Source organism: Lampris incognitus, chromosome 18, assembly GCF_029633865.1.
Source record: "Lampris incognitus isolate fLamInc1 chromosome 18, fLamInc1.hap2, whole genome shotgun sequence".
Taxonomy (NCBI): Eukaryota; Metazoa; Chordata; class Actinopteri; order Lampriformes; family Lampridae; genus Lampris; species Lampris incognitus.
Genome location: NC_079228.1, coordinates 10,674,061 through 10,686,396, shown reverse-complemented (window position 1 = coordinate 10,686,396; position 12,336 = coordinate 10,674,061). Strand labels below are relative to the sequence as shown.

Sequence of the window (12,336 nt, the reverse complement as noted above, 5' to 3'; positions counted from 1 at the left end):
GCTTTAGTGAAGGAACGCCACAGCGTGGAAAAAGGCCGCCGGCGCCGAGCGGCTAGTTAAAACAACACACCTACAGCGTGCTTCCAGGTGCATGATGGGCTCTTTTCAAACGTTTTGAATGTGGTTTTACACCGGCAAAGAGAACACAGTGGGCTTTCAACGTGTGCTAGTAAAGAGGTCATGTGTTTGGGCAGGGCCGTAACGGCACCGCAGGATCTCGCTCAGTTTGCCCGCCCCACCGCACCCCTTCCAGCCCATAAAATCACTCCTGTATTATGTGTCAGAAAGGAGGTTCTCAGGGCGTCCAGGTAGCGTAGCGGTCTATTCCGTTGCCTACCAACGCGGGGATCGCCGGTTCGAATCCCCGTGTGACCTCCGGCTTGGTCGGGCGTCCCTTCAGACACCATTGGCTGGCCGTGTCTGCGGGTGGGAAGCCGGATGTGGGTATGTGTGCTGGTCGCTGCACTAGCACCTCCCGTGGTTGGTCGGGGCGCCTGTTCGGGGGAACTGGGGGGTAGCGTGATCCTCCCGCGCGCTACACCCCCCCCCCCCCCCTGGTGAAACTCCTCACTGTCTGGTGAAAAGTAGCAGCTGGCGACTCGCATGTATCGGAGGAGGCATGTGGTAGTCTGCAGCCCTCCCCGAATCGGCAGAGGGGGTGGAGCAGTGACCGGGACGGCTCAGAAGAGTGGGGTGTAGGGGGATGTACGTGGAAGAGTGGCCAAGTGCATTTGGGAAGAAAACGGGGGGGGGGGGGGGAATCCACAAAAAAAAGTGTTTTTCATTAGGCTACCAAGCTTTAACTAGCCTAACAAAAGACATCAGTGCCATTTACCCACTAACACATAACGATGAGATTTACCCTGTTGCACTCCTCAGGGGCAGAGGGAAGAGGGAGCCATTTCACCACATTCACAGGTTACTCAAAGGTGCAGACTTGTGCATCCCTATAGACATTGTTGTTGGATTTTTTTTTTTTAAGAGTTTGGCCGTAGCACTTAAACTCTCAGAGGTAAGAGCTCTGCACCCAGTCGGATGGTTAGATGATGGCCTGAGAAGGCCTTTCCATGAGAGTCTATCCATTTAACACAAAACAATACTCAAGTGTTGAATGGCTTAAGGTGTGCTTGATATTAGGTTGGTTTTTTTTTTTCAGGTATAGTTCAGACTGAAAACTCCTTGGCTGATATTTTTATGTCATAGTGTACTGCATTGTAAACAAGACTAGGTCAAAACCTAGTATATGTTGGACCATGTATGGTCAATTTTCAAAATTGTGGCCTCTTTGTTCCAGGGATGGCACGGTGGCGCAGTGGTGCATGGTTGCCTCACAGCAAGGAGGTCCTGGGTTCGAACCCTGGGGTTGTCTAACCTTGGGGGTCATCTCGGGGCATCCTCTCCCAATTGGGATCATGGGGATGCTGGAGCCTATCCCAGCAGTCATTGGGCGGCAGGCGGGGAGACAACCTGGACAGGCCGCCAGTCCATCGCAGGGCCCACACATTCACACCTTGGGACAATTCAGTACGGCCGATTCACCTGACCTACATGTCTTTGGACTGTGGGAGGAAAACGGAGCCCCCGGAAGAAACCCACGCAGACACGGGGAGAACATGCAAACTCCACACAGAGGACGACCCGGGACGACCCCCACGGTTGGACAACCCCGATGTTCGAACCCAGGACCTTCTTGCTGTGAGGCGACTGTGCTAACCACTGTGCCACAATGCCACCCTCCATGTTTGGTTTTTTTTTCATTCTTTAATATACTAGTTCCTGAAGAACTTTGGAAGTACAGGGTAAAACAGATGTAGGACGATAACTGGCAAATCTGCTGATTTGAACAGAGGTCGGTTGGTACAACACTTGTTCGGAGGGATAAATGTAAAACACGGGCGAGGGGCTCAGTGATAGAGAAAACTACTTTCTTTACAAGGCTAGATCTCATTTCACCATGCCCTGCAGAGGAGGCTCTCCTTTCTAACAGAGTGTCACGCACTTACCTTAAGAGATAGCACGGTCAAACATACTTATGCAAGGATACCGCTTCCCTGATATCCACAAAGAGGGATTCATCTGTATTTTTTAGCCAAAGAAGGACCAATATTTATCAAAAAAAAATAAAATAATTGAAACCATTAGTTATAACAGAAGGATTAGTGACATTTCTCACACCATCAGATAATTGGGATGGAATACGTATGGAAGCCTTTTTTTTTTTTTTTACCAAATCATTGATGAGGATCCATGTGGTTTTTATATCATTACGGGATTGTTCCAAATTTTTCTGAAAAGTACTATTTTTGAAATTTGATTTAAATAACATTAATCATTACATTTCAATCTTGGCAAGCTGGAGTTTCTGAGATAAAGTGGTTTGAGTTACGTAAATATGCAAATCAACTGTTAGTTTGCCATTCAAAATCATAATTATTAACAATAAGCTTAATATGCTTGAATTGTGAAGCCACCCGGGGGGGGGGGGGGGGGGGGGGCATCCGGGTAGTGTAGCGATCTATTCTGTTGCCTTGCAACACAGGGATCCCGTTTCGAATCCTCTGTGTTACCTCCGGCTTGGTCAGGCGTCCCGACAGACACAATTGGCCGTGTCTGCGGGTGGGAAGCCGGATGTGGGTATGTGTCGTGGTCGCTGCACTAGCGCCTCCTCTGCTCAGTCAGGGTGCCTGTTCAGGGGGGAGGAGGAACTGGGGGGAATAGCATGATCCTCCCACGTGCTATCTTCCCCCGGTGAAACTCCTCACTGTCAGGTGAAAAGAAGCGGCTGGTGACTCCTTATGTATGGGAATGAGGCATGTGGTAGTCTGCAGCCCTCCCCGGATCAGCCAAAGGGGGTGGAGCAACGATCGGGAAGGCTCAGAAGTGTGGGTAATTGGCCGGATACAATTGGGACGAGGGGAGGGGGGGGGGTCGAAAAAAAAAAGAATTGTGACCCTACCCACATCTGAAATCCTTAGCAAGACTATGCAGAATATAAGAGAAGCAGTCACATCCTAACAATCAAGTCTCACATAATGACCTTCTCAGGCCCAATCTCTCAGAATGACGCTCTCAGGCCGCCATCTGATTGGCTGAAGACTCCTTAACCACGACACTGCCGGCACTGCAGCCCGGCCCCTCTTGGGGCTTCTGGCTCTTGTGACAACATGTCTGTAAATTCTGGATGTGACGATATTTGACAGAACATTTTTTGACTGACCATATTCTCCACACGTAGTTCAAAAGGCATGGGGTTGTAGACCATGAGCTGCACCTCACAGACATCTCCTTGAACCCACTGGAAATCTAGGAAGACAAAGTCATGCAACCTCGTCAGAATGAGCTCTCAACAGTACCAATGATATAAATGAAGTCAAGAGAATACACAAGAACATCAGACTTGCTGTTCAAAAATCATACAGTAGAACATTTAATATTGCTGTGTATGTAACGTGCATGGATAAGTAGACTCACTAGCCCTTGGCTAACAGGTCGGACCCTGGTCAATGTAGTTGCCCATGGTGCGGGAGACCCGGGTTCACGTCCCGTCTATGGCGCCCCCCCCCCCAAACTTGCTACATGTACAATATGTATATGAAACCATTCCTTGCACAAAAATAGTAGGTTCTTGATTCAGTCAGTTTCTATTTAGTTGAAATAATTATTGATCTATGGCTCGAGCCTATCTAGTATCCCCCACCGCTTCTGGCATGGGAAGATGGTGGCAAGAATTCACGCTCACAGTGGCCTCACCCAGTACCGGTGTGGGAAGATGGCCCAGTACTGGTGTGGGAAGATGACAGTCTTCCTTTCTTCTTTCCTTTATGATCCGTGACATAGCAAAACCAAATAAAACACAACCTTGTGTGTACATTTCCTGTGTATTGTTAACAAGTCCCCTCAGGAAACGGCTCTGACTACAGGCAACGACAAAGACATTCATTTTAATTGACGCTAAAGTGACATGTGTAATGAAGCCGTTTATTAATTCACCACTCGCTCACACGGCGCGATTCTCCGAGAGGCTGCTGAAGAAGAAAGGAAGGGGTGTAAGACCCTACAGTCTATCAAATTATATCAAATTATCTTAGGGCCCAATTAAACGGACTGCAGACAAGCGCGCGCTGTAAAGGGGCGGGTCAGCATTATATTACGGGTGTTCACTGTGTTCATCACTCTGACTAGAAGCAGGAAATACAGGAGTTATTTTCTCCATCTGTTATCAGGCTCCTCAATTGTACTACGAAAGGACTGCGTAAGCGTCGGTGCAGCGAGTCCATTTCTCGTGAAGAGGGAAGGGTGAAAAGATGTTTTAGAGTGCCAATCCACGTGAATCTCCCTTCGTATTCGTCTCCATTTCGAAACACACCATTTCTCTGCACAGTGCTCTGAGTGGCTGTTTTAGCTTGGGAAGCACTGTACGAACGCGATCCATTTACCATTTACAATTACTTCTGGGTCTATTTTGGTGAACGGTCTCGGCTGGAAAAAACGGCTTTAAAACCCCGGCTCAAAACCTGGCAGGCAGAGGGATTTATAAGGAGCAAACTCTGGCCATGCACCTTGGGAAATTAAAAGTCAGTCAAAAAAAAAAAGAAAAAGAAAAAGGGATCTATATAACGTCTAAGAAAAACCTTTCACACCTTCAAGGCTGTCTCACAGGCATGCTCTCATAGCTTGGCCATTAAAAAGTGAAATATGCCTGAGAAACTAAAAGCAGCAAACTGATGCGCTGCCACTTCATCTGAGTCATCCTCGCTCCTCAGGTGGCACATCGATATTCTGCGCACACCTACAAATGCTTCCCGACTCCACAGCTACACAATAAGGAAGTGGTCAGTTAAACATCTTGTGTTTGTCTCTCAAACGAATCAGTGTGGCGCAGGGGTTAGCGCGGTCGCCTCACAGCAAGAAGGTCCTGGGCCCTGGGCCTCTCCAGGGTGTCTCCCCGCCTGCCGCCTAGTGACTGCTGGGATAGGCTCCAGCATCCCCGCGACCCTGAGACAGGGTTCCCACTCTTTCAAGGAAATCATTTTCCAGGATTTTTCAAGCACATATTCAATGACTTATATACATGTTTGCTGTTGCTCACAGGTCACCTAGGAGTGCTGTTGTACATGTAAAAACATGAACATGCTAACAACAGGCTACCAATACGTAAAATGTGTTGATGTCGCATACATATCATGTTAATCAAAGCCTCGTTTCACCTGTTTAATACCTATTTTGCGCTCCAGCTGTGAGCTGTAATCTCAGATGAACTTTATAACATCACAGCTTTATAACCGTATAATTTTCCAGGATCTCGTGACTATTTCCAGGATATGTTATAAGTTTTTGAATTTTCCAGGTGTTTTCCATGACTGGAAAACTACTCCAAACATTTCCAGGAATTCCAGTAGGCATGGGGACCCTGTGAGAGCAGGATAAGCAGTTCGGGTAATGGATGGATGGATGAAGAAGTGTTTTGTGAAACCGCATCTCTTTCTGACCAGAGAGTCTTCTGCGGATGTTGACCGGTGCTCGGAGGGCCGACGGAGAAACATACTGTAAAAGAACAAAAACAAAACACAACAATCCCCCATACTGAATAACACATGCACACAGTGCAGAGGCACTGAAAGATAAAATGTGCATGTGCCAATGAGGCAACCCCAGAAAAGGAGCTAATACCCTTTAAACACCGCAGTATCGCTCCATGACTGCCATGCCAAAGATGGGATCAAATTCAAAGAGAGTCGTTAAAAAGAGATGACAAAAATACACAACTTATTATGTGCCCTTGCAAGCCTTAAAAAAGAAAAAAAAAAGTTCCATCTTGTAACTCGGATGGTTCGTTATGGTAATCTGGGCCTATCTCGGAGGGTAAAGTCAGCACAGCATGTCTGGATTTAGACGTATTTGAGTCTGAGCAGAAATTATGACAAATCTGTCATTCAGGAAACAAAATCCCCAGCCCACATCTTTTCAAAGTCAACCTGCCAATAGCAATTAGTGGCCCAATTACTGTAAGCTTTAGACTAATTTGGGGGTACAAATGAGTAAATGTGGGCACAAACGCATGGGAAAAGCACATCTTCACGCACGGCTACTCACATATGCTTGTTGCTCTTGGAACGTGGACTTGGGGTGAGACACCAAAGTTCACGCAGTGATGCGTGAAGTGATATAGTGGTGGCCCTGTGTAAAAAAATTGAGCACAGGAATACTTTCCGACAAAATTCACTTCAACTGATGATGATTTCAACTGGGAGAAGGCGGCGCAAACTCATGTTTGCAGTGGCCTCACCCAGTACCGGTGTGGGAAGATGGCAGCGCGAACTTAACGTTTGCGGCGGCCTCACCCAGTGCCCTCCATGCAGTGTCTTTGTCCGCATATGGATTTGCACCTTCGTCTGATGGCTGGGAGAGCTGGCGCTGGATCGGCTGGGGGAGCTCGGTCTGCTGCGTCCTGTGCCCCTGCCCAAAGAGGAAACACCGAGAGCTGTCTGACAGGAAGCGGACGTGGGGCAGGCTAAGCTAACGGCTAGCCCATGCAGACCGGCAGTTCCGATAACACCGAGGGTGGTCTGGCGGTGGCCTCAAGTGGTGTTGACTGTGTTTTTGGTGTCGTCGTGTGGGTGCGGGGAGGTGTGTCGAAGGTGTCTGGCTGGGAGAGCTGGCGTTGGATCGGCTGGGGGAGCCTGGTCTACTGCCTCCAGTGGGCCCAGGGACCACGGCCCTGCCTGGAGCTGCGCCCAAAGAGGAAACACCGAGGGCGGTGTGACAGGACACGGAAGCAGGGCAGGCTAAGCTAACTGCTAGCCCATGCAGACCGGCAGTTCTGACAGTCATCCTGGCTGGCGTTCGTTCTCCTGGACAGTGAATTTTTTTTTTTGTTGGTTTTTTATTTTTTTTTTTTTTTTTGGGCTATATGTGTTTTTGTAGTTTTATAGTGTTTTTTGTAGTTTGGAGATATGCGTTCTTGTAGGTTTTGGATATGTCTTTGTGTTGCACTGCTGTGGGCTCAGCGAAACGATATTTTGTTCCATTTTATGTGTGCAAGTACATGAAATGAAATGACAAATAAATGTTCCTCATCCAGATCCTGATCTGATGCTCTTATTGCCATTTCTTGAAGCTTTCCACTGAAAAACTTGTTACTACACTTAAGCACAACTACTAAGACATGGAGCTGTGAGCATCAGAGGACATGGAGCGAATGGATGTCGACGCTCACTCATTACCGTGACACAAGTGATGCACTACTTCAGCTCACAGCAAGGGTTTCTCAAGTCGGGCCGGGGTTGTTTCTGGTGGGTAAGAGGAGGGCAGTTTAAGATTGTCTTAATGTCGCAGTCACGCTGACTTTCCAGCTGTACTTCTCTGTGAAGACTAAATTACTTCGGCAGTGTTTTCTGGTACCGTGACCATCAGAATTTTGCTTCTGTCTTGTCGACCACAGTGTCTATATTGAAGGCAATGTTACCTATCCACAGTCTCCTGTCAAAGTTCTCCAAGTAGCCATTTCTCAAAGACGGACACCTTAAATAACTGTCCATTATCCCAACGGCTTATCCTGCTCTCAGGGTCGCGGGAGCATATCCCAGCAGTCACTGGGAGGCAGGCGGGGAGACACCCTGGACAGGCCGCCAGGCCATCACACACACACATACACACACACATTCGCACCTAGGGACAATTTAGTACAGCTGATCCACCTGACCTACATGTCTTTGGACTGTGGGAGGAAACCGGAGCCCCCGGAGGAAACCCACGCAGACACGGGGAGAACATCCAAACTCCACACAGAGGACGGCCCCAGACGACCCCCCAGGTTGGACTGCCCTGGGGCTCGAACCCAGGACCTTCTTGCTGTGAGGTGACCGCGCTAACCACTGCGCCGCCCAGTTTTTGTTTATCAAATCTAACTTTGCCCTCTGCATGCTGTAAGGGAGAATCTAAAGCAGAGCGAGGAGCAGAAATGTCTTTAAAGCTTCCGTGAAGATGGATTTTTAACAATATTTTTTTCAGCCTGTGTAAGTTTGGATCTCCCTTTGTTCAGCTCCCCCTTTGTTCAGCTTGGCTACGCTTCTTACTGGACATATAGGATATGATAAGACCTCTTGAAAAGGCTCTGCATGTTTCCCTTAGCAATGACGGATCCTCTGTAGAGGCTGAACTAATAGAGAGAAATGATTGAAATTCCTCCGTGAAATAAGATATGAATTTTTGATCTGTCAGAATGAAAGGGTTAAACCTCCAGCGTCTAGTCTGAGTATTCATACAAAATTACTGGAGCTAGGACTCCCTCACACACACAAAGTACCACTACCATTCATTTCTATTTATTTTTGGTATCCTTGGAATATAAAGTGACTGCTTCACAGTTGGCGGCACGGTGGCACAGTGGTTGGCACAGTCACCTCACAGCAAGAAGGTCCTGGGTTCGAGCCCCGGGGTAGTCCAACCTTGGGGGTCGTACCGGGTCGTCCTCTATGTGGAATTTGCATGTTCTCCCTGTGTCTTTGTGGGTTTCCTCCGGGTGCTCCGGTTTCCTCCCACAGTCCAAAGACATGTAGGTCAGGTGAATCAGCCATACTAAACTGTCCCTAGGTGTGAATGTGTGTGTGTGTGTGTGTTGGCCCTTGTGATGGCCTCGCGGCCTGTTCAGGGTGTCTCCCCGCGTACTGCCCAGTGACTGCTGGCATAGGCTCCAGCATCCCCACGACCCTGAGAGCAGGATAAGCGGTTTGGATAATGGATGGATGGATGCTTCAAACTTTAGGAATACAGGAAGACCAGTGATGGATGTTAAACAGTTTCGCTGTCCACGAAATGTGACGTTTTTGAGAAAAAGCTAACAAAGCGTGTCCAGCATCCTAAAAGTAGGCCTGCTGTTGTCACGCCATATATGCCAGAGAGGGGGAAAAAAACCTTAATCTCATGAGAACACCACACACGTCTGTAAAACTAACCCATCTGCTGGTTAGACATTAACAAGGTGTGTCTCAGTCACTGTTTAGCAAGTGCATCCACCTGCCTTAACACAACATCCTTGGCAGCTTTGGACTGTTAACCAAATGTAAGAGTAATCTCCTGAGGTCGTGCAGATCAGGGAATGCAACACATGAGCAGTTTAAACCTGAAGAAAGAGAATTCTCAGCCTTCTTCTGTGAGACAGCTTGTAGGAAGTGAGAAAATAATAAAGAGGACAGCATCATCTCAGCCCCATTGGTCACTTAATGAAACAGATGAACATACTATATATATGGGCTGCTCAGTTGAGATATCTATGTATAACTGCTGTCAAATTCTGCTCCCATCCCAGAGCACACTCACTGAGTTTAAGAGGTGAAGATCTTCCCTGTTCACTGAAAGTAGAGATGAGTGCTACACCCAAGTCTGAAATGCAAGGCTCTCAAAACCTTGACTATTGTGATCAGTCAGAAACACTGTCATTTCATTTCATGCACTTGCGCACATGAAATGACACGAAACATCATTTCCCCCAGCCCACAGCAGTGCAACACAAAGACAAAAAAAACACATCCAAAAGACTACAAGAACTACAAGAACACATATATCCAAACTAACATTTATATCTAAACAAAATAAATAATCATATATCAAACTAAGCAACCAAAAACCACTGCCCAGGAGAACAAATGCCAGCCAGGATGACTGTTGGAACTGGCGGTCTGCATGGGCTAGCAGTTAGCTTAGCCTGCCCCGCTTCCACATCCTGTCAGACCACCCTTGGTGTTTCCTCTTTGGGCCTAGCTCCAGTCAGGGGCCGTGGTCCTTGGGCCCACAGTATGCAGCAGACCAAGCTCCTCAGCCGATCTAACGCCAGCTCTCCCAGCCAAACACCTTCGACACACCTCCCCGCACTCCACACGAGGACACTAAAAACACCGTCAAGGCTAGGCGAGGCCGCCACCAGACCGCCCTCGGTGTTATCGGAACTGCCGGGCTGCATGGGCTAGCAGTTAGTTTAGCCTGCCCAACTTCAACGTCCTGTGAGACTACCCTCGGTGTTTCCTCTTCGGGCACACCTCCAGGCAGGGCCATGATCCCTGGGCCCACAGGATGCAGCAGACCAAGATCTCCCAGCCGATCCAGCGCCAGCTCTCCCAGCCATCAAACGAAGACAAACTTAGACGCAGACATGGACAAAGACACTGCATGGACGGTACTGGGTGAGGCTGCTGCAAACATGAATTTGCACCGCTGTTTTTCCACACCAGAAGTGGAAAGATGCATCCCACAACAAACAACACCATTTCTATTACTCGCTATATCAATCTACTATTTCCCAGAGAGCTGAAAACAGCACATCTGGACACAAAGTTTAGTGGGAGAAACATTTTATCACTCATCTAAAGGCATTTTTACACAAAGATTGTTCAATAATGGCGTAATGAAGACTCATCATTGTGCCGGTTTTGTTTGTTTACACTGAACCAAACAAGGGTGGCATAATCGTGCCCCAGCATGTGATTTTACATAGCACGCAGGCGTTCCAGAAGCAGAGGCATCGCGATGTGTAATACAACATCGTCGGCTGCCCCGTCCTGCCGGCTGTCCCTTTCACACAGACGTTCACTCGGCTTTGTGACTACCTCCGCTGCCAGCTTAACATCGGAAAACCAATGACAACCCCCCCCCCCGTTCTGTCTTCATACCTTTTACACAGAACGGCGAGGCAATGGTACAATGTTCCCGCCGTGAAAAGGCTGTGTAAAAAGCCTTTCATTGACTTCATCAGTCTCAGCTGACCACAGCTATCCCCAAACCTATGAACAACGCAGCTATATAACAACTGAAACCGGCGATCGGTTTCATATGCAAATTGCTGTGACCATTTTTCAATGGCCAAGTGCACTTACTATTCCCAACGGATTGGGGAATAGCTGCAATCACAGCATTGAAAGATGGTGACAGATGTACTCTTAGACTCCCCGTCCTCAGTTCAGGGAGGGTCATTCCCTCTTCACATAGATGGCCTCGTTGACTCCCCGTTCAAACCAGCGTTCCTCCCTATCAAGGATGGTCACATCCTCATCCTTGAAGGAGTGGCCCCTGGCCTGTAGATGGTGTAGACTGTGGAGTCCTGGACTGACTGTGTTGTGCCATCCTCTTGGCCAGCATCTGTTTGGTTTCCCCAATGTACAATTCACAGCAATCCTCCCGGCACTTAACAGCATACACTATATTGCTGTTTGTGCCGGGGGAACCCGATCCTTGGGGTGGACCAATTTCTGGCACAGCGTGTTTTGGGTTTGAAAGCAACTGAGACGCCGTGTTTGGAAAGTACACGGCTCAAATGTTTGGACCCTCCCGCCACATACAGAATCACCACTGGTTTATGCTTAGACAGCTGTTGTCCTTCTCCTCTCTTCGGTCAGCAGATGCACTGTTTGGGCATCTTCCTGGCTTTGATAAATGCCTAGTTAGGACAACCACACTTAACCAGGACCTGTTAAATGTGGGATGTCTCCCCTTCCCTGGCCGCTGTGTCGGTGGGGACATTGTCAGCTCGGTGGTACAGCATCCTGATGACTCCTACTTTGTGCTCCGGTGGATGATGAGAGTCAAACCTTAAGTACTGATCAGTATGTGTTGGTTTATAGTAAACATCAACAATCAAATGTCCTCCACCACCTTTAACAAGTCAGAAGGTTAACCTGTCATTTTCACATCCTCCCTGGTGAACTCGATTTTGTTGACCACAGAGTTAATGTGGTCGGTGAAATGTGGCACATCCTGAGATTTAATTTTAACCCAGGTGTCGTCCACAAATCTGAACCAACGGCTAGGTGGCGTCCCTGGATAGGACATCAGAGCCCTCTTTTACACTTCCTCCATATACAAGTTGGCAACTATGGGTGAAACTGGGGAACCCATAATACACCCATGCCTCCACCTATAGTACTGCCCCCTCTAAGCGAAATACATGGACTGAAGACAGTTTCAGCAACAGACACACTTGGTCAGTGTTAAGGGTGGTCCTATTGCTAAAGGTGGGGTCATTTTGTAATTTCATATGGACTACCTCCACTGCTTCAGCAGCAGGAACACACGTGAAGAGAGACATAACATCACAAGAGACCATCGTTTCAACCGCCTCCATGATGATGTCCCTCACCTTATCTACAAAATCCATAGTGTTCTGAATGTGATGTTCAGTACTGCCTAATAACGGGTTAAGAATAGATGCTAGAAACTTAGAGATGTTACAGGTCACTGAGTTAATCATACTAACAATAGGCCGTAATGGCACATCCTGTTCTTGTATCTTAGGCAAGGCTCAGTGTTTTCAGTTTTTTATTTTTCAAAGCCATCCAGCAAGCCGAA

General features: G+C 47.9%; 1 protein-coding gene across 1 annotated transcript in view; it reads right to left on the bottom strand.

Annotated features, from left to right (window-relative positions):
* The window catches only part of trappc9 (trafficking protein particle complex subunit 9), a 217,845-nt gene that overhangs the window by 148,574 nt on the left and 56,935 nt on the right, over positions 1–12,336 (bottom strand). The window contains exon 11 of the mRNA XM_056298382.1: positions 3,218–3,303. Coding sequence (XP_056154357.1) covers positions 3,218–3,303 — 86 coding nt within the window. The remainder of the gene's footprint in view (positions 1–3,217; positions 3,304–12,336) is intronic.